The sequence below is a fragment of the Rhinolophus ferrumequinum genome, chromosome 2, assembly GCF_004115265.2.
Source record: "Rhinolophus ferrumequinum isolate MPI-CBG mRhiFer1 chromosome 2, mRhiFer1_v1.p, whole genome shotgun sequence".
NCBI classification, from domain to species: Eukaryota; Metazoa; Chordata; class Mammalia; order Chiroptera; family Rhinolophidae; genus Rhinolophus; species Rhinolophus ferrumequinum.
In genome coordinates, this window is record NC_046285.1 from 79,658,022 (window position 1) to 79,685,478 (window position 27,457).

The window sequence follows — 27,457 nt, forward strand, 5'->3', positions numbered from 1 at the left end:
AAAAAATGTAATTGTGATGATGGATGTTAACGAGACTCACTGTGACCATTTCACAATGTATAGATATATAGTTATAATATTGTACACCAGAAACTAGTAAGTTATATGTCAATTATATCTCCATTTAAAAAATACCAGTTCCTAAGAACCACCTCTCCCCTTTTGTTTTGCAAGGAAGCTGAAGTTGAAAAAAATGACTTGTTCAAATTCCTATAGCTAGGAAAGGGCAGGGCTGGAATTCTGCCCTCATTTGGAAGCCGAAGTTCAGGTGAGTAAGGAACATGCTAGCCTGACTCCCCACAAACCCATGTGAACACGAACCCTGGCTCTCCACTGATAGCTGGGTTGCTGTCGACAGACAGCAATAATGCTGAAAAATCGGGTAACAAACTGTACAGTGAGGGTCACCAACAGTCTAAGAGGTTCTGGCACTTTCCTGCACATTGGAATCACCTGGGATCTTTAAAAATACTGATGCCTGAGTCCCACTCCACTGATTAAATTGGTCTCGGATAACACTCAAGGCATCACAATTAAAAAAAAACTCGCTGGGTGATTTAATGTGCAGCAAAATTTGGGAACCACTGGTTTAATCCATAGCTTACAGTTTGGGGTAAGAAGGGTCAGACAGCTGTTTAATCCAATGAAGGCTGTGGTCCCTCACTCTAGCACTTATGTTTAGATACAGAATCTGGCATAGAATTTCAGGGGGTTTACAGATCCTAAGAAGCGAATCTGGGGACCCCTTAGAGGAGGGGATGTCTCGTGGTCCCCAGTGAAAATCTCCAGGTACAGGAGTATCCAACTCCAATCAAGGGGACTTGAGTTTTCTGTCCCCTGCAGAACGGCGGGGCCCTTCTCCTCTACAGAAGCCTCAGCATTAGTGTCGTCAAACCGAGTTCCCACATGGCGAGGGCTCTGACAAGCAGGCACGCGCGGCCGTTGTGCGAGGGTGCACGCCGGTGTGCACGCCGGTGTGCACGCCGGTGTGCACGCCGGTGTGCACGCCGGTGTGCACGCCGGTGTGCACGCCGGTGTGCACGCCGGTGTGCACGCGCGGGTCCGCCGCCGAACTCGCGTTTCCGTTACGGGAGCCAGGGCCGCCTCTGCCGGCGGCTGCAGATGGGCGCCCGGCGCCCCCTCCCGCCCAATCCCCTCCCCCGGGCGCTCTCGCTCGCTCTCCTCCCTCCTCCCACCTCACCCACGGCAGCGGCGGCCGCCTCCGGATGCGCAGGGCAGCGCTCCGCACGCGAACCCCTCCTGCAGCAGCGGCGGAGCGAGCCGAGCGCCGAGCCCCGGGCGTGCGTGCTGCTCCCTCCCAGCCACCCAGAGACCATGAGCCGCGGCGCGGGGGTGACGGAGAGCAGGTGAGCGTAGCCGCAGGGCTCGGGGTGGGGGTGGGGGGCGGTGCGGGGTGGGGGAAGTAGTAGGAAGGAAAAAGCGCAGAGCTGGATAGGGGGCGGCTGGGCCCCACATCGCCGCGTGCGTCAGGGGCTTCGCCATCCCGACCCTGGGCGGGGCGAGGGCTCCACTGCCACCCCGGCATCCCCCCTCCAGTCACACAAACAAAGCGCCCTTCGACGGCGGCACCTGCCCCGCGTGGGGGACGGACTATGCGGACGCGATGCGCCCCCCATCCCCCGACGACACCCTATCGGCGGCAGGGGGCTGGGAGGTCGCACCCGGGTAAGGCAGGCGGCGCCGGAGTCGCGCGCAGGTGCCCGCGAGGGAGGCGGCGGCGCGCAGCTCGGAGGCCCCGCGCTCCAGGCCCGGAGGCGGGGCCTACAGGCGGCGCTGCTGCCCCCTGCAGCTGTGGCTTCCCTCGCGCCTGCAACCCGGCTGCGCGGCCACGGCGGCGGCAGGTGAGCGCGATTTGTTCACATTCTGGTGGTGGTGGTGGCGGCGGCCGGCGCCGGGCGGAGGAGAGCGGGTCGCGCGCGCTGCGGAACCTCCTTTGCTCTCCGTGGTGGACTGGCGCCCTTCCCGCCTCCGCGGGTGATTCCCCGCCCCGAGGCCCAGCCTCTGCTGTCCTTATCTGCCCCCAATTCTCGGGCTTCAGCTCTCCGGAGCGTCTGCGCCCTCTGCACCTGGAGGACTTGGGAGGTTTCCAAGGCGGGTGCTCCGTGTTTTTCTCAATACTGGCTGCGCTTTGGCCACAGGCTTTCGGATAGTTATAGTGGAGGTCAGGGTTAGTTCCCTTCACATCCCCTTTGCCCATGCGTGGAGCCCCCCCCACCCTTCCTGTCAGCCCCTCACCCCCCATTTGGCACTAACACAATGTCTTGCGCAAAGAAGGTTTGCTTGAAGGCTTTCTGCTATTACTGTAACGGTAGCCAGTGCCTCTGTTGGTGATCAGAGTCCCACAGACCTTTAAAAGCCGATGCTTTTTACATGGGAATGTTTATTAAGAGGTGGTTTGGGGACACTCTAATCGTGGGCTGTCGGGTTCTCCAGAGGTAGTACCCACTGTCATCTGCAAAAGCAGGCTTTTATCATTGGATGTGGTGTTTCAGCAAAAGACACGTGATGGTTGGTTTGTGAAATGTATCCTTTTGGTAATCCTCTCATTGCAGTAAGAGTGCTTGCAGGAAGTCCACCCAAAGCGGTACAGACACACTCAGCCAAGATTCAGAGTCTGCGCAGAATTTACTTTCGGGACAGTCACAGACTGCAAAACAAAGTTTCTATAGGAACAACTAGAGGAAGAAGAGAATGCCAAGGTTTAAAGTGTCCACACTTCAGTTTTTGGTGGATCATTAAACATTTGGCCCAGCTTCTCTCAGGGTGGAGGGAGGTGTTTTTGTTTTTTGTTTTTGTTTTTGTTTTGTTTTGTTTTCCTGTTCTTTCTTTAAAACACTATTGCAATCAGGAAGACAGCTTAGAAAAGTCGTTTATTTATTAATTTATTTGGATTTCTTGACATTAGGATCATGAGTAAAACTACACTGGAACATGAACTGAGTCCACTTTGAAGATCAGAAACACTTCTTAGAGGTTTCACTCAACAGCAAGACTTGTGAATGATGTTAAAGAGAACTTGGAATCAAATTGTGGCTTAAAGTAAAAATTTCCCCCCCAACACAATAGAGACAGGAAGTGAATTGAAATGTAATATGTGAAATTAGCACAGTTATTTACACAAACAGCTAACCAAACTGCAGGCTGCTCAGAATCACCAGCCCTTCCTAGTATTACACTAGTATTACACTAGGAAGGGCTGGACTCTCCCCAACCCTTTCCATCAAAACTCCTTCATCTCATCGTCTTGCCTCCAGGGACATTGTTGCTAATGTGTTGTTTTCACATTTCAGTTCATATAATCCTATGTCAGGGCGAGATGCAATCTTAGTAAACTGTAAAGCACTTGATAGATGTTTGCTACTCTTGTAATTTTTAGTAGCTGCACAATAAGTCACTGTGATACTTAGTCATTCCTATATTTTTGGCCATTTAAGCTGTTAGTACAGATTTCTTAACTATTGAGGAATAGAGTCTCTACCTTATATCTAACTACCATATTCTTTCCATCATTTATTTGTCCAATGAACATATTTTTTTTTTTCAGTGAAAACTATGTGCCAAGCAATGTGTTGGATGCTGGGGATTTTGAAAACTTGCTGTGTGTGCGCGCGCACACACACACACACACACACACTCTTAGTTCCCAAGGGTGACCAACTTACAAAGAAAGCATAGCAGAGCAGTGCAATAAAACCTTTAATCCCGTTGTATGTCAGACAATATTGGCTCAAGACAGGCAGTGTCTAAACCTGCAGAATATCAGGGGGTCGCACAAAGGCAGCCCCCATGTATGATGTTGATGACAGCAGATTCTGGGACTGCTATTGACTGCTCTCAAGTTTCACTTTCTCCTAGAGATGACGGCTCAGCCGACTGAGTGATCGCCACTCGTGGGTGCCCTCAGTTTGGTCACAGAGTTAGGATTTCTCTACTTCCCTGTCCCTCCTCATCTCTTGTGCCTCTCTCTGCCCCACCACACTTGCTTTCCTCCTCTTCCTGGAGGGGGTGGAGTGGAGACTGGATCCCTTCTCCTGGGCTAAGTGGTGAGAATCCCCCCACGCTATACAATTCCAGCCCAGGCTGGCTCTCCTCCTTGCTCATCCTGGGCACTTAGGGTTTCTTTCTCTTCCCTCTTCCTCTCCCCTCCTTGTTGCGTCACTGCTGGATAGATTCCAGCTGCCTCCCTCCTCCCTGCCAGCCTAGCCCCAGCCCTTTTCCTTCCTGGCCCCACTTCCCTTGGGAGTACGTTATGCAGAGATCTCATTGACAGTTACAAGAAGGAAGAAAGGAGGAACCCTAAAACTGCCCCCCGAATTCCTGCCACTGCACAGCAGCTGTCCTTTAGGCCATATCCCTGATGCAATCAGTCTCTTTACCTTGCCCCCCTACTACCCAGGGTCATTCTCCATTTACAACCGAGGACCACAAAGCTAAAGCCCTAAGTACTTTACTTTTCCTTTCCCAAGGTGCTGAAAACCCTTCCTCTGTGTATGTGTGTATATACAATCACACAGAAAACACGGGCATCTTAAGCATGCAGCTTGATGAATTATCACACAGTGAACACATGTAGTACAGCCATCACCCAGGTGGAGAAATAGAACATCACGTGCTAGAAGCCCCCCCCCCCCATATTCCTCTTACTGTTACAGTCCTTCTCCCCAAAGGCACCAGAGATTAGTTTTGCTTGTTTGTAAGCTTTATAAACATGGAATCACACAGTATATATGCCCTGTTGTGTCTGACTCCTTTTGTGCACCCTTATGTGTATGAGATAAATCCACATGGTTATGTGTAGCAGTTTTTTGGTTCTCATGGTTGATAGTGTTCCATTATATGACTATCACATTTTATTCATCCATTATCCTCTTGATCAGAGAGGAGCTTCCAGTTTTTGCCTATTACAAGTAATGATACAATGAATCCTTTAGCTTTTTGATATCAAAGAGCTACCAAGTTTCACCATTATTTTTTCCTACTGGTGTAACAACAAAGGAAAGGAAGAGAGGGGTATGCTGGCGTGATGGAGCCAGCCTGGAGCGCCAGCCCTGTGGATTTCCCATCTTTGCCAGAGCTAAGTCCCTTCGGAAGCATTGAAAGGTGCTCTCATTCAGGGACCCGGACATGTGAGGAGAAAACATGGGATTGCTTCTGTCGTGGTCAAGTTGACGAAGTGGTGATCTTTGAGGTGCTTAGAAGAAAAGAAAGTGGGCAATGATGGGAAACCAGCCTGGCTTGGGAATTATTCCCTGAGAGGATCGATCGATACCTGGCAGCTCAAGCTGCTCACATCTCTCCTATCCCCCCACCTGCTTCTCACCTTCGAGCCCCTGATCCACCACCTCAGGGCCTAGTTCCAGAGGTCTGGGTACCGAGGAAGTCCTGTCCTGGTCAGTATGGAGGTGGTTCTGTTGTTGGCTTCCAGAGCTCGATTCTGAATGAAGTCCGTTTCCCTGGAGGATGTTTTCACATCACCTAGCCTCTTGAGAAGGATTTCTCATCTAGTCGACAACTTCTTGAGCAGGGTGGACTGAGTTTGTGGCCTGGAGGCGTGAGGTTTTCTTTAGGGAAGGGCTTGGGCCTTTTGGGCTCAATACAGGCAGTGTCTAGACCTGCAGATTATCAGGGTCACACAAGGTCAGGCAGCCCCCAGGTATAATGTTGATGACAGCAGATCCTGGGACTGCTATTGACTTCCTCCTCTGCTCTCAAGTTTCAGTTCCTCCTAGAGACGACTCAGCAGACGGAGTGATGGATGCCCACTCGGCATCCTGGTGGCTGCCCTCAGTTTGGTCACAGAATTAGGGTTTCTCCTCATCTGTCTTGCCTCTCTGGGCCTGACTACACTTGCTTTCTTTCTGTTCCTGGACCTCGATCAACTCCTTCCTGCCTGGGACAGAATCCCAACCTTCTCCCCGCCCCCCAGTTCTTCCTTTCTTCTCCATTCCTGCCTGTCCTCTGTGGCTCAGCTTCCGTGTCGCTTCTCCTGGAGCCCCCCCCTCCCCAATTCCTCAATCTTAGACAAGCTCTCTTGTCTTCTCTCAAAGCGCTTCCTGTTTTAGATACAGGAAGAGCCTTCCCCATCACACTGGGGTTTCTGGAAGGCACAGACCCAGACCCAGTTGCTGTGTTCCCTGGCGCCTAGCACATAATCCACACATGTTAAGTGAACGGACTGTTACGGAAACCAGGAGGCTGAGACGAGTTGTCAGAGGTCTCTGCTTATAACTTCCTATGTGATCTTGGGCGGTTATTCACTTTACCTCTCCTAGAGTCCCATCTCCCCCTCTGTAAAATAAAACATCAGACTTCTAAGACCTGGTAGGCTCCTTCTGGTTTCAACTTTTTCTAAGTCTGACAGAGGATCTGTTTGGGGTGTGGTTGCACTCTGAAAGTGCAAGATGGCCTGAGCATTGTGGTTTAACTGGCCTTTTAGTTAGTGCCTGTTTCTTGGCAGTAAGAGCTCAGTTCTTCCCAGGTCATCATAGCCTGCTCTGTGCTAATGCTGTAGCTTACGTTTGTTTTTAATTGTGCTCTTCCCGCATCATATACATTTATTTTTTTTCTGATCTGTCTTTTCCATTAGTGTGCCCTTGGGGACAAGATGCATGAGTTGTGTGTGACTTTTATATCCTCCCGTCCGCCTGTCATATGGTAAATAGGTGTTTGGGTTGATGAAGAGAGAACTGTATTATAGAGAATATTGCTTTCATTGAGATTATGTCTGGGAAGTATATCTATCTAGTGATTATACAATAGTTTGTGACTAACGTAAACTCTTTTCCACCTTTTTTTAAACCCATTTACTTCTCATGGCCTATTTCCTAGAAGGTGTAGGGGCTAAAAGAAGTAAAACGCTACTTGGTTTAAAAGTGAAAAGTTAATTAAAGGAGGATTTGGGGCCCATCATGGATTTAATTATGCCTGATAACTTTATATTAGTTACTATAATGTAACCATAGTTGAGAATTACCTTCACAGGCAGTAGGAACCTTAGGAAGAGAGACTGGTAGGGAGGTGTTAGCATTGCTGTCTGCCTGGCAGAATTTTAGGCTCCTTGTTGTAAAATGTACTGATAAAAGCTTGGGATCTGCAGTCTGATGGACCAGGGTTCTTAGATAAGCTACCCAAGATTTCTGAGCCTTATTTCTTCATTTGTAAAATAGGGATAATAGTGGTTCACTGTCAGGCACTAAAAGGGTTGTTGCGATGAGTGAAATGATGCATGCCAAGTCCTTGGCTTAATTTCAGGCACATAGTAAATGTTTAATAAATATTAGCTATGACCATCTTACAGTTTTATTTTTACTTTAAGGATTGCTAAACACCTTTAACTGGGGAATTATTAGTCATTGAGCCAGATTTGAGTGAAATCATTCTGACACCAAATAACTAACCAGTCTAGGCTGCAGAAGTCAAGCTGGGATGCCGAGGGGGGAGAAAGAGTGCGCTTCGATGTCAGAATTCCTGAATTCTAGTTCCAGGTGCTCCCTTTACCAGCCTGTGTGGGTTTGGCCAAGCACCTTAATCCCTCTGCACGTGGGCACGGCAGTCCTTGGTCCTGCAAGCACTTCGGGAGTGCTAATGGACTCTGCCTACCTGACTGCACAGTTGGCTCGAGACTTCATTTCGCAGCACCATGACTTAACTCCAAAAATGATTTTGTCGTTTGACTCATTTGTACCTATTTTAATATAATCCACCTTTTTTCCAACACACATGCAATAAATACCCTCATTTAATGTTAGTCCTTTGAAGTCTTCAGCCTGTTTTTTCAGTCCTGGTGTAGCTCAGCAGTTTTACTGTGCCAAGACGCAGGGTTCCCTCTCCTCAGGGAAAGGGGCCTGTGGTAAGGTGGGCCTGAGCCGATAGGCGGGAAGTGGCCTAGGAGTTATACCTGGTAATGGTGATTAAGTCCAGACCAAAATTAAGGAGTTTTAAGTGCTGTCCATTAAATGTCCATGCCTCTCCCCTACTGATCTCTAATCCCTAAATTACCCTGAAAGGGTGTTCTCTCTCCATGGTTACTGTGGTGTTCCTTATAACAGTCCACATGGGCAAAGCAGGAAGGAAGAGAATGTGGGGGACTAGCATGCACTGAGTGGTAAGGGTCCCGTGGGTCCCGTAGGGTCCGCGTCCGCCACCTGGCTGTACAGGGGCCGGGCTGCCCTGTGGGTGGACTCCTCCTCATTGGGTCTAAGCCCGGCCCCAGCTCCCTAAACGCAGGTGCTTTTGTGCAGAGAGCTGGCCGTCTCCCCGCAGCCTCATTAATCTTGTCTTGGACACCATTCACTCTCATCTACTTCATAGAGAAAAATAAAGGTTTTATACAGAGGTTTCTGGGTTTTAGCAAAGGTCTAATATCTAAGCAGATGTATACATGTCTGGAAATAGAGATAAGCAGCTGTAAAAGGGGATTATGAAAGTGCCAGTTAAGAGAAAAATGCAGTTTTGTCGTTGAGGACACAAAAGTGGGTTGTTTTTTTTTTTCCTTCTTCCGCACCCCCTTTCCCCCTCCAGTTCAAGCTGTTGTTTCTGTCTAGTTGTGTAGGGCACAGCTCCCTGGTCCATGCTGGTATTATGACCCTTGCGCTCCCCCGCTGAGGCAGTTGGTCATTGGTCGGCCGCTCACACTGGCCGCCGGCCGCTCACACTGGCCGCCAGCCGCTCCTGGCAGCACACGGTAGCCCTGGGCAGCACACAGCAGCTCGCGACCTTCCACTGCTCACGGCAGCCCAGCTCCAGGGAGAGCTGTTGTTCACAATCTTAGCTGTAGAGGGCGCAGCTCACTGGCCCATGTGGGAATTGAACCGGCGACCTCAGTGTTAGGAGCACAAGAGCACGGCGCTTCAACCACCTGAGCCACTGGGCCGGCCCAAAAAGTGGGTTTTAAGCAGACATATCTTGTAAAATAAGAATGACTAACTTTCAATTTATGTTCTCATAGTAATTATTTTCCAATTGAAAGGCATGGTAACGGCGTTATAAATGGTGAGTCTAGAGAAAAAAATGTAATGATGGCTTGTTCTTTTATGCATTTCATCAGGAACCAGATTTTAGTTTCTTGAAGCATTTCCTAATTTCGGGTTCACTATACCACTGACTTCTTGAGAAATTTATGATTAAAAACAAGAATCTTTAGGTCTGAAAATGAGAATACATGTATTTCCTAGAACCATGGAACTTGGGAAATACCAAATCCTTGGGAAAATTTACCATATAAAATCTTCAGTCAAGGAGCTTTACAAAATCTAGGGGTTTCCAACCAACATGGGTGAAGAAGGGAAGGGAAAGGGTGAGCACTTGGTCTGCTTCCTTTGCTGTTTTCTTCCTCTGTTTACTTCTACCAGGATTGGGATTTGGGGGTGAAGTGGTGGGCAGTAAGGGGAAGACATGGTACCAGGCAAGTACATGGACTTCAAGTCATAATGGCCTACAGTCAGTGTTAGCTGTGTGACCCTGAGGAAGTTAATTAATCTCTCTGAGCCTCAGCCTCTGCATTTGTAAAATGGCCTTCATTGGCTTAGTGGGATGATTAAATGAGAAAATAAAGATTTTTTTCAACACCCATAAATGCAGATAACACCATTGTTGTTTTCTTCCTGCCATTTCGTTTATTCATCAAAGATTCTGATTCAGTGGGCCCAGAACAACTATTTTTACAGGGCACCTTATAGAGTTCTAGTGGTCCTCAGACCACACCTTGAGAGATGCTACTTTTAAAGGATGAGTGGAGTTTGGGCATGAAGGGGGAGGGCATAGCTGTCACTTATATGCACGCATAACCCCAGGCGGTACCTCAACGTTACAGTACACGTCCATGGCGCACCCAGAGTTGGGGTTCATGACCTGCAAGGCTGCAGGCAGTGACCCCAGGGGAGGGATGCAGAGAGAGGGACGTGTGTGTGTGTTATGCAGCGTATGCTTGCGACACTAGATCTTTCTTTCTGGGGGAGCAGGCAGGGTGGGAGACAAGGGAGCATGCCATGCCAAGGAACTCAGGCTTTTGTCAGGAAGCAGTGAGAAGCCACAGAAGGGTATAAGCAAAGACATACTTAGACCATGGTGATGGTCACGTGAGGGATGAGCCAAGTACCTGCAGGCAGGTATGATAATTAGGAGAAATTATAATGAACCAACTAATGAGAGCCAGTGTGAGAGAGAGAGAGAGAGAGAGAGAGAGAGCGAGCGCACGCGCGCGCTTGAACTGAGACAGACACAGTGTATGCTGCGGGAGGGATGGGTATGAGAGATGTCCAGCAGGAGCTCAGTAGGACTTGGATTAGCTGCTTGATGAGGAAAAAGGAGCAGGAGCTGCTGGTGACCTGGAGATTCCAGTTAGATGACCCGGTGATGTGATTCTCTTTAAAGGCAGGTCAGGAGGAGCAGGTTTTCATGGAGAGGGAAAGCAATGATTAGCTAAGTGCTGAAGTGACCCCCAGGTACCAGGCACCGGAAAAGAGGCCTGAGAACAAGGGAAAGGTGGGATCTGAAGCCTTGGCGTGAAGGTGAGCTCCATGGCAGTGAGAAGGGGGAAGAGGAGGGTGCAGGGGTGCTTCTGGGTCACATCAGTCTCCAGGAGGCTGGAGCAGATGGAGGCAGGAAATCTAGCACGTGGATAGAGGAGAGGTCGCTGATACGGGTGGTGGGAGAAGGGAGCAGACCAGGTGAGAAGGGACTGGAAGCCATGGAAGAGCCTGGTACCCGCTTCATCTAATGAGAAAGTGGTCACTAAGCCCGTTTGGTCTGCTGAGCAGGAGTCATTGGTGGCTCTAGCTAGAGTGGTTTGGGTCACAGGGGCGATGAGAAGCCGGATGGCTTTGATTCTAGGAGAGGACAGGGAGTGGGAATGTGGAGCCTGAGGTCTTTTGTGAGACTGGCTTGAGAAGGGCGGAGAGAGTTCACACAGTGGTGAGGGTGGAACATATGTTAAGGGAGGGGCCTCTTAGTTAAGTGGGAGCTACCAGAGGCCAGAGAAGCTGAGTGAGAAGACCTGGGAGCGGAAGGGGACAGGAGGCTCTCAGAGGGAGCCAGGCGGAGGGGGAGGGGCTGGAGGCCTGCGCAGGATGGGCGATGAGGGTTGTGTCACAGGAGACAAGACAGAGGAAGGCCGATGGCTGCCCTTGGACTCGGCCATGCTGTGACCCTGTGAAGGTGTATTGGCAGGTCCTGGGGGTGTTCAGGGCACTCATGGTAAGCTCCATTTATCTGTGCAGTTCCGAGTCAGGCCATGGAGAGAGAGAGGGGCAGGAAGAGCAGAGAGCAGGGAGAGAGTTCTTTAATCTGCAACGTGTCTGGAGAAATACAACATAATGATCATTTTGAAGATTTGCATAATTATCCTGTATAAGATTAGTATCAGTTTCTAAAATTGTTTTTTTTTTTTTTTTTCCCTTTGTTCTAGTGAGGATCACAGTGCCTCTTCAGAAGAAAAAGGTACGGCACCCTAGGTCAACGTCGAGTTACTGAAAAACGTAACCTGTACTATATGAAACATTTGCAGTTTTAGAAAATGATTTATTAATTCTACTTATTGGCTGCAGTTGCTTTGTTACATTCATTCATTTGCTGACTTACAGAAGTAGAAATGTATTAAAATAATCATTATGTTAGGATGATGGGATAATGACTTTTTTTTTTTTTAGGATGTTAAAACTGTTTTTCACCAGATATTTAAAAAGGTGAAATGTAAAGAATTTGGACCTTTGTAGCTTTTTACAACTTTTAAACTCTGGGTGTAATGTTCTTTTTAACTTTATTTTAAATTCAATAAAGTAAGTTTAGAGAAGCATTATCAACTGAATTCTATAAATTTTTTATGCTTAATAACTAGTTGTTGTCTTTAATACTTGAGTGCTATCGTCAATTTTATATACGTAATGAAAATAGCAGCACATAAATCTGGGTCAAATAAACTCTTATTATAAAACGAATAGACTAGCTCTGGGTTTGGTGTGGGGACTGCTTTGGTGTTTCTTGAAAGTATGTAAAATGGGTGTGGGGCTGTATTTCTTGCTTTGGCCCGGTCCCTCACGGTGTGTGGCTGAGAGCCATTCTAGAGGATGGTTGTGGGGCCACTTTAGGCGTTAACCTTACCTGTGTCACTGGACTATGTGCAGACTGACTTAGAAGCTCTTCAGCCCGTTGTTGGGCCACTGTCTTGCTTTTGCACGTTCTGTATCCCTCTTGTAGTTCATTTTTTTCAGTGCAGAATAGCAACCGGCCTAATAAAGTATTACCATTACAATCCAATAAAGGCTTCTGTGACGTTGGGCTGGAATGTGCAGCGTCTGGGGATGTCCCGTGTCTATCGAGACTGGTTAGATTCTGCTTCACAGTGCAGAGCTGGACCTCCCACCCACAGTAGACGTACCCCTTTGCTTTGCTTTTGCCTCTGTTGCTGTCTGCCCGAGATGCCTCTCTCTTCCTTCACGTTTTACCTTCAAGACTTGTTTGAGTTCAACCAAATTTATGAACTCATCCTGAATCCCTCATCTTCAGTGACTGCTCTCAGTTTCTCCCTTGGACCAGCAAACTGCTGGCCTTATTTCACATTGTATGTTGTAGTGATCTAATGCACAGCTGTCCCTTGCCCTCACAATTGCATTAACCCGTAAGCTGCCTTCTGGGGCATGGGTTGTCTCCTAATCTCTCTAGAGTGCCCGTCACACATTGTACACTAAGTCAGTGTTCATGAAATTGAAGGGCCAGTAGTCACTGCCCATGCCCAGGGGAATTCGTCAGCTAGTAACTAAGCCCCTGTCGTTCAGCCGCACAGATAGGAGAGAAATGGAAGACTCCTAGGCCCTGTTCGCTGGGGCAGTCTAGTTGAGCATGGCATCAGTACAGACACGGATCATGATAACTGCTGTGTTTCCCCGAAAATAAGACCTGGCCGGACCATCAGCTCTAATGTGTCCTTTGGAGCAAAAATTAATATAAGACCCGGTATTATATTATACCTGGTGTTATAGTAAAATAAGACCGGGCATTATATTAATTATATTATATTATATTATGTTATATAAGGCCCGGTCTTATATTAATTTTTGCTCCAAAAGACGCATTAGAGCTGATTGTCCGGCTAGGTCTTATTTTTGGAGAAACACGGTATGGAACAGTCCTTCCATACACAGAAATGCCCTTGTTTTATTTAACATTGTTGGTAACTTCTCCAAACCCCTCTTCTCCTTCATCTATGATGTCTTCATGCCCATGGCCACCCACACGGGCCTAGCCTCTCATTACTTTGTAGCTGGACCTCTGCAGTGGTTTCTGTGTCAGGCTCTCTGAAGTCTGATCTGTCCTCAGCATCAGTGCCCGCCAGTGGCCCTCAACATCTTGGGGAAGACCAAGGCCCGTTCCCGTTTGAAGCTCTCTGAGTCTCCATGTAAGGGAACCATCACGGATGCCAGTTCTTCCTAATTGCATTCAAGGCCTTCCCTGGTCTGGTCCCACCTTATCTGTCAAGTTCAGGCAGGGCCTTATCTTCAGTGAATTTGTGTCACTTCACCAAACTGTTGACAGTTGTTTGCCTGAGGAAAGTCATCGCTTCTTTGTTATAGGAACACTATTGTCTGCCCTTCTGGTTACAAGATCTAAAACCAGGTGCTTTTTTCCTTTGGGGTCAAGTTACTTAATTGCCAGGGATGTTTTTAGGGAGCTGATGAGCTGATCAATCAAAGAAACAATACAGCTACTTTGGCACAAAATTGAGAGTTTACCAAAGTTTGTTGGCTTTCTGTTCTCCCTCTACTGGAAAAGGCTTAATGTTTCCTGGTCGAAATCTTTTTTCCCCCGGAGAATATGCCATCATTTTTATTAGTTTGACATGCAATGCTGCTTTAGGTCTAAAAAGGTGATTCAATTTACAGCAGAGGGTGTTTCTATTATTACTGGCTTAATGGCTTTTACAAAAAGGAACATAATATTTTATTTTGTGCTTATATTTACACTCTTAACCTTTATTTCTTTTTAAACATTTAGATTGCCCTAGCCCCAACCTAGATACGTCAAAGGACTCTAAGTCAGGTAAGGGATATGATTAATATTGATAAATGCCCAAGGGAAATTTTTACAAAATAAACAATTCATAGCGAGATAAATTACCGTTTATTTTTCTGATTTACTTCAAACAATCTGAGTGAAAGGTAGGGACTTTTATCTTTCTACTTAAAAGAGTTGAATACATTTTAAAGTTTTATGATTACCATTCTAGTGTAATCAATTACTTTAAAATTTGGTGATAAAGCTGTACTTAGTGAAACAGGATTTATCTGATGGGGCAATTAAGCCATTTTCTAGACCGACCACACTTACCTCATACAGGTCCTCCTTAAGCCCGGCCAGGGGGGATCCGCTTGGCTGTGGTAGTCCTGGGAGGCTTCCTTGAGGAGGTGATAAATTGGGGTAACAGGGCAAAGATGAGTAAAAGAGTTGTTTTTAGTTCAAGGGACTTGCAGGCGTAATGAGGCCCTGATGTGGGAGAGTGTACATACAGTGCTTCCTTCCAGAGACTGAAGAAGGTCAGATCACTGGAATCAGAGAACAAATGAGCTCGCCCTTGCACAAATATGGGAAGGTTTAGTGCTTTGTAATAACAGGGTTGGCCAGTGCGTGTCACAGAAGTTTAGGAGTGAGTGTGACCTATTAGTAAAAAACACCTACCACTTATTAAGGCCCTGGGCTGGTCACTCTTTACAGATATCTTATTTAGTCCTCAAATTTGTGCCATAAGGCAGAAAAATGGTTCTGGAGCTTTAGGGAGCAGAGCTAGAACCAGGAGTCCTAGGACCAGAACCAGCAGGTGGGTGAACTGAACAGGTGGCCCCAGATTCACACCCTCCTCTTGTCCCCACCCCCAAAGGAGATTCCATCTTCCAGGGACCTGGGGCAGAAGGTGGGGTCTCCAGGGGCAGGTCCAGGCAGAATTATAGCACTGGAGAGGTCCCAGACTCTTCGAGGGAACCAACAGAATAAAGAGGGGCCATGGTAGGATCTGCTTGGTACTTGAAAGCTGGGCAAAGCATTCATTGATCCAATACACATTCATTCCTTGAGCAGCTGTGTAGGGATAGGTGGGGGTGATTAAGGTGGTAACCCAGGGCATCGGTCCTCCAGGGATCACACACCAGTAGCTAAATAAGCAGCCACTATTTTGCAGTGGGAGAAATGTGACAGGGCGACAAAGGAGGCCCATCTCACTGGGTGGGGTGGGGAGAAATTTTCAGCAGGAGTAATATTTGGGCTGGGTCTTAGTGGATACCTGGGAGCTCTGCAGGTGGGGTCTGGAGGAAGGATTCCAGGCAGTGAGAAGGCATCTCTAAAGGCTTGGAAGAAGGAATGGCAATCATCTGGTATACGAGTTGGGGGAACACAGGTGTGGTGAAGATAGGTTGATTCTAGTCCAGTGGTTCTTAAACCTGGCTACGTTGGAATCACTTGGGGGCATTAAAAAAATACTGCTGCTTAGGCCCCACCCCAGTTAAATCAGGACGTGTAAGGAAGGGCCGAGTCCCAGGCATGGTGTGTTGAGAGAGTTCCCCTGGTACTTCCCGGTGCAGCCAAGGATGAGAACCACTGCTCTGTGCTTTCAGCCCTGGAGGACAAAGTCACGTCTTATCACCTTGATTTCTCAGCACCTGTTCAAATAATACCAGTGCCTCCCCTGTATTCAGGTGTCCTGTCCTGCAGGAACTTTCTCCTATTCCCCTTCTCTCCGGCACACCCAACCAGATCTATCTCCTGGGCGTTGAACTGCTTCAGTACTAATAAGTATACTTGGAAGTATGACGACGTTGCAAGCCGGCCAGTCTGTCCACGTTGAAATCCTAGCTCCAGACTTCCTGGGGTAGGATGGTGAGGTGGTGGTGGTGGTGGTGGTGGTGTCCGCCTAAGTGAATGAACTGGCCTTGCTTACCGTATTGAGCAGTTACGAGAACTAATGTATAAGTGATATGTAGAGCACTTTCATAAATATGTGTAGAATATGTAGGTATATATGCAAAATAAGTAACTAAATATAAATGAGTATATACATCTAAATGAGTAAATACATGTACAGTGCCTAGTACATACATGTACAGTGCCTGGTACATAGTGAATACTCTAAAAAAAGCTTCAATTAGCCCATTAGCTGCTATTATTATTGTTCCCATCATTATTCTCAAACCTTTTCTTTCCTCCATGGAACTATTGCCAGTTCTTTGTTTTGGTTGTCATTAAGTTGTACGAGTGAGGGAAGATTGGAGAATAATGCTGGTAGCTTTCCATGAATTTACTCATTGACTCCTGATCCTGAGTGGAGGCTGAGGCCACACAGGGAGACTAGGAAGAGGAGCGAGGGAGGAGGGCAGGTGGAGGGGATGAACGTGGCCTAGCCGTGCGCCTGGGCTTTTCTGTGGTGGGCCAGGAGAGGCCCACGGGGCCCCTGGAGGTGGAGGTTGGACTCAGATTTGGGAGGTGAAATGCCCTGCTAGGGCTCTAGAGGTAGAAAGGAGGGTGGGGAGTGGGCCCTGGGGGTTAGTAATAGGGGGTGGCTGGTAAGAGGAAGCCAGAGGCAAATGGAGGGTACCCAGAGAGGAAGGAGGGGAACCAGGACAGACACCACGGTGGGGGGAGGCCTGTGCAGGCAGGAGGTTCCTGTCTGTCCCTGCAGGAGCCATGGACCTGGGGGTGAACAGGTTTTGGGGGACATCAGGGAAAGGATCCCGAACTAGTTGTGAGAACAGAAGCCGGATTGCAGTGGGTGGAAGCGCTGAGTTGGGAGTGAGGAAGTGGGGGGAGCATTCTTGGGGGGACCACTCTTTTCAGTAGTACTTGAACAACATGGACTAAGTTTGTCCTGTGCTTCAGTGAGATGGCACCTACACTCCAGAACTGTTCATTGTTCCTCGGAACCTTCTAGATGCACAAGTGCAGGGGCAAGATGGGAGGCATAGGGGCAAGACAAGGCCAGGTGGGACTTGGGTGACACCCATATAAAATGACTATTGCAGCCAGAGTGTGATCTGAGCTCACATTTAAATGACTCAAGGTTATTTTATCCATTTCCAAAGAAGAATGAGCCCCTTTTTATGGGAGCCACACTAGTGTTGGACTTGAGAATTGACTAACAGAAGAAATTAGTTGAATTTAGATCCATTTTATAATATGGATAATAAAATAAAATAGTTCCTAAATTTTATTCATTACATATTTCTGGCGTTTGTTTTTATTTAGGAGAGGACAGCAGTTCTGAGAGCAATTCTGAAAGTGACTCTGGTAAGTAATGTGTTTCTCTTTAACTCAAGTGAAACATATAAACGTTTATTTTTATGTTAAAGTAATGCACATGTCACTTATATTGCTTTAGGACCTGTTAATTACTAGCATGGTTTTGTAAAGTACTGAAAAAGTACTTAACATGGGGAATAATTTCTAGTTGGCAAGAGAAGTGGCAAAACAGGATGAGCTGAAGAAGAAAGACAGGAAATGGTTGCTATTGGTGAAAGACAAACATTTTACCTATTCTCCCATTAGCCTTTTTTCTCTTAGTTGTCATATGAATCTGATTTAGACTCTTTTTTTTTTTTTTTTTTGCAGATAATGAGGAGCCAAAACCAGAAAAAACAAGTGAGTATATCCTTCCTCTGAATTTTATCTTTTGTTGTTGAAAGAAAGAAGGTAGCCTTTGGGATTTTTGAGTTGCCAGTTGCTTGTTCACAATCCATTTTGGTGCAGAAACTGACGTACACGTCAGGACACTTCTAAGCATTTTGAAAATTGGAGCTCACTCCACTTGGAATATAAAGACTGTGTTCTCTGTCGTGCGTAGATACCGACACTCCTGTGAGGTTCTGTTCTGACAGTTTCCCTAAGGAAAAGAGATTGAGAGACCGAACCTAATCTGTAGTGCAGCCACTGCGGCATTGGCTTCCTTCCGTGGTGGTCACTGCTCCCAGATTGTCGCAGAGTAAGCTGTTTGCTGCGGAAAGTGTCGTACCATTTGTGGTTTCGAGTTTCTGGCTTGCTGTTCTTGCTATTTGTGAGCAACTTGAGTATGAAAGGACATTGATTCTAAATATAAGATCGTGGTTTTTGTCTAAAGTTTTGTGAGTGACTAAGCTTATATTTTAACTGATTTTATTTTGCTGTCAGATTTTGTCCCAGTTCTTAGAACTTGATCTGCCCATGAAGACGAATACTATACAACGCAGTTGGAGGGCTCCTTTGTAATACTTTAAAATAAATGAAGTCTCTTCACTCAGAAGACCTTCTGTATTTAATCTAATTCTCTCTGCAGTTTCCTAGTGGGGAGTCTCTGAAGGCAAGTGTAAGCTCCTTGCAGTTGTGTTGTGTATTGATAACCTGTGATGATCTCTGCATCACCTGGTGGCGTTGAGGTCCCATTCTGATACCCATAGGGAAAAAATATGTACTAGCCCTCCTACTCCCAGTCCTCTTTATACATTGATGGATTATTTCATCCTTCAAAATGTGGTCTAAAGTCCAGCCTCTGCAGATTGGATTAGGGTAGAAATGAAATTAAAAAGCTGTGTGTTGGGGTCACGGCTTTGTTGTCTCTGGCTGTTAACTGGGTCAGTGGCCACAGGGAACCTGAGACCAGAGGCAGGTCCAGAAGCCAGGCCTGGACCACGGCCCGCAACCCAGGTGGAAGGCGTTTGGAGTCAGTGAGGCTCAAGATAGCCTCAGAATTAGGTGGGTGGCTGGGGTCAGTGCTGTCAGGCAGGGCATGCGTGGGGCAGAGAGCAGCTGGCACTGGCCCGTGGCTCAATTGGATGTCCTTTAGCGGTGAAAGTGCTCTGGTATCTTCTGTAGGCTGAGGATGCTTGTCCTTGGAGCCCCAGGTCCATCCAAGGGGCCCTGCCTTCCCCCAGGGTTACTCTCTTTGAGGAAAGGCCTGTTATCCTCCACACTGGGGGAAGAGATGGGACAGGCACCCTCCCGCTCACCTCCGTTCTCAGGTCAGGTGTAGGAACAGGTGGGCTACCCCTGGGAAGCTTGCTCCTGTGTGGGCTGGCCAGCACTGGGGGTTGAAGAGAAGCTGTGGCTTACAGGTTGGGGGAGAATTGGATCAATCTGTCTGTCTTGGCTGGGAAGACCTTTCAGAGACTCTGCATTTGCCAGCTGGTTAGGATTCTCTGATCTCTTTCCCTTTCTCTGCTCTCCCAAGGCAAACAGTAAGATAGAAAAACATGGGATGTGGATGCAGTACAGTGTAGATGTGCAGCCATTAAATAATTTCTAATTTAGTGGTCCTTTAAAGGACAGTGGCTGAGGAGAGACGGTTGGAGGGTTGTGGGGTGCAGGACTTGGGTCAGTATTTCAGAACCTTTTCATCTAGAGTATTCTGAGTCGAGGGTTCCGAATAGTTCGTTTCCTTTTGCCATTTCATTTTTAAAAATGCCGTCTTGGGAAGCTGGTCCTCTCTTGCAAAGCTGGTCATTGAATGCTGCACTGATAGCTGGAGGCATTAGGCAGCTTGTGTGGCAAGGGCTGCAGCACTGGCCTGGGGAGTGTCTGCACCGTCTGGCACTGGTGATGGCAGAGGACCTTACACAGGTGTCTGTTCTTCACCCCAGGGCGACCCTCCCAAAGGTTGTTCAAACCTTTAAAATGCAAAGCCAAGTGTGTGACACGTTTGGTCTGACCCCAAGTGACAGAGTTGTTGTCTGCTTTAGAGTTCTTGCATTTTTTAATGATTCCTGCCCATCACCATAGCAAAATAATAGTTATTAACAGTTAGATAACATACACTGAGCACTTGCGAGTGCCAGGTACAATCCCTACCTGTAATTAATTTTCTTAACTTTGTAGGGATGGCATTATTTTAATCCCCATTTAACAGATGAGGAAAGTGAGGCACGGAGGGACTTAGTAACATAACTAGAGAGCCAAAGCTCATGCAACTAGCAGCTAGTGTAGATAATAGGAAAATTCATTGCTGTAGCCTCTCGTAGTATGTGTTTGTATTACGGAATTCTAGGCATTCAGAAACTAGTCATTGAGCACATACCAGACCCTAGAGATACAGTCCTCATAAAGCTTGCATTCTAGTGGGGAGAGTCAGGAAGCAGAAACACTAACTGTGTAGTGTGCCAGGTGGGGGAGGAAGGCATGCCCTGAAGTAAAATGAAGAGAGAAGAGTGAGTGCATCAGGCAGGGGAGACAACAGGAAAGCCTCTCAGATCAGGCGACACTTGAGCAGAGCACCTCAAGGCTGTGAGGGAGGAAGCAACATGACTTGGTGCGAGGAGAACGAATGTGCCAAGGCCCTGATTTAGGAGTGTGCTTTGGTGTGGAGAAACGGCAAGGAGTGATCAGAGAGCAGTAAGTGTGGGCAGGCTGACAGGAGCCGGGCCGCACTGGGCCTTGAGCCGTGTGGGAGGACAATCAGAGACTCCCACAGACTACACCTGAAGTCAGATTCCAGTTTATGCCTAAAGTCAGATGTTACCCCTTTTTTTACTTCCAAGCTAATCTCTCTCTAGCTCTGTAATAACCTGGAGGGCTGATGCCCACCAAGCGTTATCTTGGGGATAATGACTCCAGCTTAATTCCTGACTCCTGGTCCCCGTGAATGACTCCTCAGTGGGGGCTGCACCTCTCCAGTTGACGCTGGCCTACGGCAGGTGAGGAATAACTAATGAAGTTGCCTGTGCCCTCAGCCCTTGTTGTCTCCACAGATGGGGAGCTAGGAGAGTCTTTCACCGAGGAAGCTGCCACTCAAGGTAAGAGTGAGGCAATGTGCTTGCCCCCTGTGTTCTCTGATTCGTACCGTTCTCCTCATGCTGCGCTGTTAGAGGAGGACCTGAGGAGCAGGTTGAAGGATGATGAGAGTGGTGGCTTTTGTATGAAAAGATCCGGTACACACTTACGTGCCAAAATGGGGTGCATTGAAACTTGAGTCACATTCAAACTTACTTTCATGCGTTAGACTTATAGTGGTATTCACAAACATGGTAATGTGTCATGTGCCATTAAATCGTCTCATGGAGAGGTTTAAATATACCAGGGGAGCCAAGAAAATGTATGCAAGTGGACACTTTGGTCGACGTTGCTCAAGCAGTAGTTCCCCGTGATCAGAAGTGTCTAGACGCTGATGGTAACCACTTTGAGCACCTCTTGTAATTGCAGAAGTCAAATGTGACTTGTATTCATCTTTTGTTATCGGTATATAATGAGTATTACAATTTTAATAGTTTTCCTTTCTTAAAATATGTATACATTTTTTTGGCACCCTCTGTGTGTTTAAAGTTCCTGTTGATTGTGAAGCTGAAGGTGTGTGTTTAAGTAGTAGGTGATTTACCCTGTGATTGACATGTGTCAGTACATGTGTGATGATACCTTTTACAGCTGAAGAATGGGAGGATAAAGAATTACCCACAGATCATTTGAATTCAGGTATGAATTTAAACGTTTTCCAAAATATTCTTTTAAATATCATTATTGCGGAGGGGCATACACCTTTGAATTTTATAATCTGGGCATATCATACATATTTATTTTGTAAATTTTATTTGAAAATGCCAAGGACATTCACATAAGTAAAACTTTGTTTCCGTCATTTAGAACTTACTAAAATCCATCCTCACTGTGAACACTGTAAAGCTGAAAATGTAAGTATCTTTTAATTATAAAATATGATGCTCTAATTTGCTTTATTTAAGAAAACATTCACTTTTATATTATTTAACTTACCTATGTACTTTTTCTCCAGAAAAACAATGAAAAAGTGACCCCCAGACTTCTTTCCAGGGGACAATTTTTGTAAGTAATTTTGAATACAGGAGACTTAATATCATCAGTCATTTAATTTTCTGCATAAAAATAACCCCAAGTAGGGGAAACACAAAAGAGCATAACTAATTTCACACATTTTATGTAACGTGTTTTCTTTGGTAATGCTTCTTCAGAATGCTATAGAGTTCCCTTAGTGTTTTTGAATGAAATTAAAAACATAAATAATTTTAAGAAGTCCCCTCCTAACCAAACATTAGGACTGAACATGTGTTGTTATCTGTCCAATGCAGACTGAAGGTGGACACGGAGGGAATTTACGAGTGCACGGAAACTGGTCTGGTATTTGAGGTTAACAGAAAAGTTGACATCAAGTATTGCATTTTGTCCTGGAGCAGATACGCAGACCTGGTTGTTAAGCCCTGGGCTGTTGGGGGCCCCTTGTTTGATGTTAAATGTGATCCAACCTGTCTTACCTCCATTCAGTTGCCACATTCCCTCTGCTTGGGTCGTAAGTACTTGTTTGCTAAAATTTTAATTGTTGTGTGCATGTGTTTATGTGTAACCCACACAACACCTGGAACACTAATTTACTTTCATGTTTTAACAGACCATGACGTTAATATGACATTCAAAGTCTTACATGTCAAACCTTCTGGGGCCTCATTAGAATATCCTGTGGATCATTCTGCGTCCCATGTCAAATGGCACGTGAGCTCTCTTTCTCCTGTGGGACCTGTTATTCAAAGTGAAGAGACGTTATACCACCACGGGGCTGTGGTTCTGTACAAAGTCATTGACCAGAATCCATCCTTGTCTTTTCGCGTGTACGTAGCAACCAATAACGAGTCCTTCATCAAGGTAAAGCCAATAAAAATGAATGGTAGATGTTGACTGCTTTGTGTTCAAACATTGCACCGTGATTAGTTGCAGGTCCTGTCCCTGTTAAATAGCCCCCCAGCCTGGGTCTAACCTGCAGCGCTTAGCTACAGTGATTATCAGGTCAGTGGCTAGGTATGTGCCGAGTCCTCAGGTCCATTGGGTATGATTGTCTATACATGTAAACAGCATCGAGAAGACAACAGATGGGAAACAGCTCTCCAGGGATGAGGTTGGCCCAGGCAAGCAGGCCTGGCCTGGAGATGGTTGCCTCATGGACAGCTGAGGCCAGCTGTCTTCTGCTGCATTGCTACTCAAAGTGTGGTCCGGGGACCAGGACCATCGGCATCAGTGGGGAGCTTCTTAGAATTTTAGCCCAACCTCAGTCCCACTCCCGACCTGTGGGATCAGAGCCTGCACTTGACAGGATTCCCAGGGGAGCCGTCCACACTTTCTAGAGTGTGAGAAACACTTGCTCTGGAAAACACTGGGGAGACGTTTGAGGTCTTTGGGTCAAATGTAGGGTGACTGACGAGATTTCTCCTTGGCTTAATGCTCCTCAGATAAGATGGGCCTCCCAGGTTAACTTATTTTATTCAGAACAATGTTTTGGATAAAAATTGACCTGTGGTTCATGCGTTCAGCCTTCTGTGTTTTGTAGCAGCAAATCTTCACGATTCACCTATTGTACTTGAGGGAAGGAGAGGGGGATTTGGATATTCTTCATGGGGTTTGGATTCATCATGGTTCAGTTTTCCAGATTGTAGAATAAGGCTGTGATATTTAGCCCATTTTCTGAACTCCTTGTATAAATTAGAATAGTTGTAATTGAACCTCCTTTCATACCTTTAGCCATTGTCAATATAGTTGTAATGGCTTAGAGGTGGTTAGAGAACTGAAATGAACAAAGTGGAGAGCTAAAACAGTGACTCAAAACTATACTTTGAGATTTGAGATCAGAGTTTGACGTAAGTTAAAAATACAAGCATTAGATCTATAATAAAGTGTAAAAATTGATGAGTTATAATTTGAGTTATGGAATTTACATCAAACTACTCACAATGTATTAGGTTGTCATGTTTGTTTACTTGTCTTTAAAAATAAGTTATAGTGATTATAATTAGCATATATATTATGAAAGTTTAAAAACTTTATTAACTGATAGGCTTTTAGTTTCTTTCTAAGAAGGTAAAATGTACTTCCTGTAATCTCATTAAAGTTAATATGTTCAACTTGGGAAGCTCGTCTTCAAATGCTATAAAAACAATCCCATCTAAAATATAATTAGCATAGCTTTGGAATAAGTACTGTTATTTAGTGAACTTTATATGTACGTATATTTTGAACTTTTTATTTTTTAAAAGTAAATTCCGTTAGTTAAGAGGGCATTATCCGTGCTTGCTGGGAAGCTGGGCTAAGGAGCTGATGGGATCCGCAGAGGTAGAGGAGAATGTCACTAGACAATAGGGAGTATGCCCGGCTCAAGCAGGAAGTCCTTCCTGGTGGGTGTTTTATGCTTACACTCTTGTTCTTGGATTGATTTTTTTCCCCATACAGGAAAACATTTCCTTGAACTTTGCCTTCAGGAAACCTAAATTTCATGTCAGCTGTGTAGCTGCTTTATCAAGAGAACGAGGGTCAAAGTTTAGTTTAACCTCTTTGGGGCATACACACAATGCATATAAAATCAGTGTCCCCTCTAAGGCCATGGAAACATATGAAAATAAGGATGGAAACATATAAAGTGCTGGGTAGAAACAAACACTGAGTCAACTGGAACTGAGTCCGGTAAAATAGTTGCTTTCTGTTCCCATGATGGGCCTGTAATTAGAACAAATGTACAAGCTGGTGCTCCTTTAATTTTCTCAAGTCCTTCAGGAGCAAACTCTTGGTGCCACCCAGGTCGTGTGTGTTGCTTTTGGCTGTAGAGCTTTTGCAGAAAGACGTTTGGAGATGTAGGAGGCTGCAGTGCAGATGGAAGGCACTGCGGCTTCTGTGGCGTTTCTTTAGAGAGCACTGTGACAGTTGCTCCATTGCTTTCATTTTGTAGGAGGGAATGCAGATAATGCAGGCTGGCGCTGCTCCGCTTGGATGCTTACAGCTCTTACAGTTGTTGCTGATGAATTTCAAAACCAAAACCTGTTTCCATCTTTAGGATATTTCCAAGTCTGTAAAGCACTCCTCTAAGAAATTCATGAAAATCGACAAGCCTCCTGTTTGCCAGAAGTTACTGCAGAATGGGAAGAGATACAAACTGATCAGTGAACCAGAAGCTGATATTACCCCAGAGGTATAGATTTTAAAAATCAACTTGGAGTAGGAGCAGGGATGTATATTTCTTAGGTATATGGTATTTTGAAAGTTTAAAAATGATGCATTTTGTTCTCATTTTTATCCTATTTATAAAAAAAACAGCTGCTTTGCTAATCTTGTAGCTTATTGAATTTCAGAATTATCTGCAACCATTGCAAAAATAGACTAGCTAATCACATTCCTTTATGAAAGGTTTGAAACGTTCTTGAATATTTTATTAAATTCTTCAAACAGTGTTAGCTTCAAAGGAATAAAAAACTTAAGTTTAATTTTAAGTCACAGAGCATTAAAGGCTAATGGAAAGGAATGGCTAACAAGGGATATTCAGCTTTTCTTACTGGAAGGCATTTGAAAAATAGTTAATGGGAACATACTCTCATTTAGATTTAAACTATTCACTGTGTACACCATGGCGTTTGTAAGTGATTTTGGTTTCTTGGAAATGACTAAGTTATTTTTAAAACTTATTTTCATTGTGTGCTCTGAACGTGTACCATAGCGGATCTAGACATCTGTGTGGAAGTTCCTTTTGTATACCTCATTCTGTTTGTTTGTTTGTTTGTTTTTTATAGCGTATGAAAAGTTGAAAACATGTTTTCATTCCATTATATTAAAATGTGGAGCAAGAGAGAGCTAATTGTAGCGCATTATTGTATGACATATATTGTTAGGGTCTTAGCGCCCTATGTAGAAGCGATTTGGTTGATTAGCCTTCACTTTTGCACACAGACTGACCTGTTCCCTTTCAAAGGGTCTCGTCCAACCCAGTACCATATGAGCCTTAACAGCAATGCCGCTGAGGAAAGTCATGTGCAAAGCAGGCACAAGACGCAAACTGCAGCCTTGTCTGGGAGGTGGGAATGGATTTGAAGGGTTTGCTTAGAACAGTGATTGTTGGCCTTTGCTGCATAATGGAATTCCCTGAGGTGCTTTAAAGAAGTCTGTGGCTGGGATCTCACCTCTAGAAATACTCCTGTAATTGTTCCGGGAATGGCCAGGGCATTGGGCTTGTTAAAGCTCCAAGGTGACTGTAATGTGCTGCCAAGGTTAAAAGCCAATAGGAGAGGGAACAGGACGAACTGAATGGGTGAATGTGCCCAGGAAGAGACCGAGATGGTTGCAAGAATGCTTTCATATAAAGATGTTGGTGGCTGGAGGACTTTGAATAGTCTAATTGTGTGCTCTCTCTTAACCAAATTTGGGGCCTTTAAAATGGGAATAATCTCCCAGGATTGTTCTAAGGATCAGATGAGGTAATGGTTTGGGGGCGCTCTGAAGTTTGTAAAACTGTGTAAGTCTAAGGTGTTCTTACCGGTTTTATACCATTAATGATTTGTTTAACTGCCATTTACCAATAAATAGTGCCTATTACAAGTCAGCTTGGGATAGTATCCTAAGAATTGAAAAATAAGTAAGTCATGATCTTTTCCCTCCAAAGATGCCAGCATAAAGGGGGAAATATTATAGTCCTGTAAAGAAATAGTTTTAATATAATGTGGTATTTCCATCGAGGCGGGTACAAAGTGCAGTGGGTTTTCAGGGAGGCTTTCCGTGTGGTGACATTTGTGTTGGGTGTGAAGGGTGAGAGAATCCACTGGAAGAGACGACCTCTCCTGGAAGAAGGAACTGCAGGGCCTACGTGAGGTCTTGGGATGTGTAGCTGGGCTCAAGGCACTGAGATGGCTTCTGGGAAACTGGAAGGTGGAGGGCTTTGGGAGGAGTGGGGCCAGGGTAGATGTTGTCTAGGCTTTATAGGCCCTGGTGACTCTTGGAAGGTTGAGAGGATAATGCTAGTGATTTGGAATGGAAAAGGAGAGGGACTGGTTAAGGTCATTGATTTATGATGGCGATGCCCAGTGCAGTTCAGCGATACACAGGCAGACCTTGGAGACGTTGCGGGTTCTGTTCCACAATAAAGTGAATATCACAATAAAGTGAGTCACAAATTGGTTGGTTTCCCAGCGCATATAAAAGTTATGTTTACGCCATACTATAGCCTGTTAAGTGTGCAGTAGCATTATGTCTAAAAAAACAATATGCATACTGTAATTAAAAAATACTTTCTTGCTAAAAAATGCTAACCATCCTCTGAGCCATCGGTGAATGGCAACTTTTTGCTGGTGGAAGGTCTTGTCTCAGTGTTGACGGCTGCTGACTGATTAGGGTGGTGGTTGCTGACAGCTGAGGTGGCCTGTGGCAATTTCTTAAAATAAGACAACAATGAAATTTGCCACATTGATGGACTCTTCCTTTTACAAACAATTTTTCTGTAGCATGCAGGGCTGTTTGATAGCATTTTACCCACAGTGGAACTTCTTCAAAATTGGAGACAATCCTCTCAAACCCTACCACTGCTGTATCAACTAAGCTTATGTAATATCCTCAATCCCTTTTTTGTCATTTGAACAATCTTCACAGCATCTTCACCAGTGGATTCCATCTCAAGAAACCACTTTTTTTGCTCTTCCATAAGAAACAACTCCTCATCTGTTAAAAGTTTTAT

The 27,457-nt window shown here is 45.7% G+C and overlaps 1 protein-coding gene across 3 annotated transcripts in view; it reads left to right on the top strand.

Annotated features, from left to right (window-relative positions):
• The first annotated feature begins 1,035 nt into the window (after positions 1-1,035).
• Positions 1,036-27,457, top strand: part of LOC117036473 (uncharacterized) — a 49,224-nt gene continuing 22,802 nt past the window's right edge. For 2 of the 3 annotated variants that reach the window (XM_033131433.1, XM_033131436.1), the window contains exons 1-12: positions 1,036-1,367; positions 11,426-11,457; positions 14,008-14,052; positions 17,242-17,283; positions 17,605-17,634; positions 20,691-20,753; positions 21,379-21,426; positions 21,595-21,641; positions 21,743-21,792; positions 22,056-22,273; positions 22,373-22,623; positions 24,797-24,931. In XM_033131433.1, coding sequence (XP_032987324.1) covers positions 1,123-1,367; positions 11,426-11,457; positions 14,008-14,052; positions 17,242-17,283; positions 17,605-17,634; positions 20,691-20,753; positions 21,379-21,426; positions 21,595-21,641; positions 21,743-21,792; positions 22,056-22,273; positions 22,373-22,623; positions 24,797-24,931 — 1,206 coding nt within the window. In that variant the 5' untranslated portion in view covers positions 1,036-1,122. The remainder of the gene's footprint in view (positions 1,368-11,425; positions 11,458-14,007; positions 14,053-17,241; positions 17,284-17,604; positions 17,635-20,690; positions 20,754-21,378; positions 21,427-21,594; positions 21,642-21,742; positions 21,793-22,055; positions 22,274-22,372; positions 22,624-24,796; positions 24,932-27,457) is intronic. The other variant, XM_033131435.1, reaches the window with a different exon arrangement.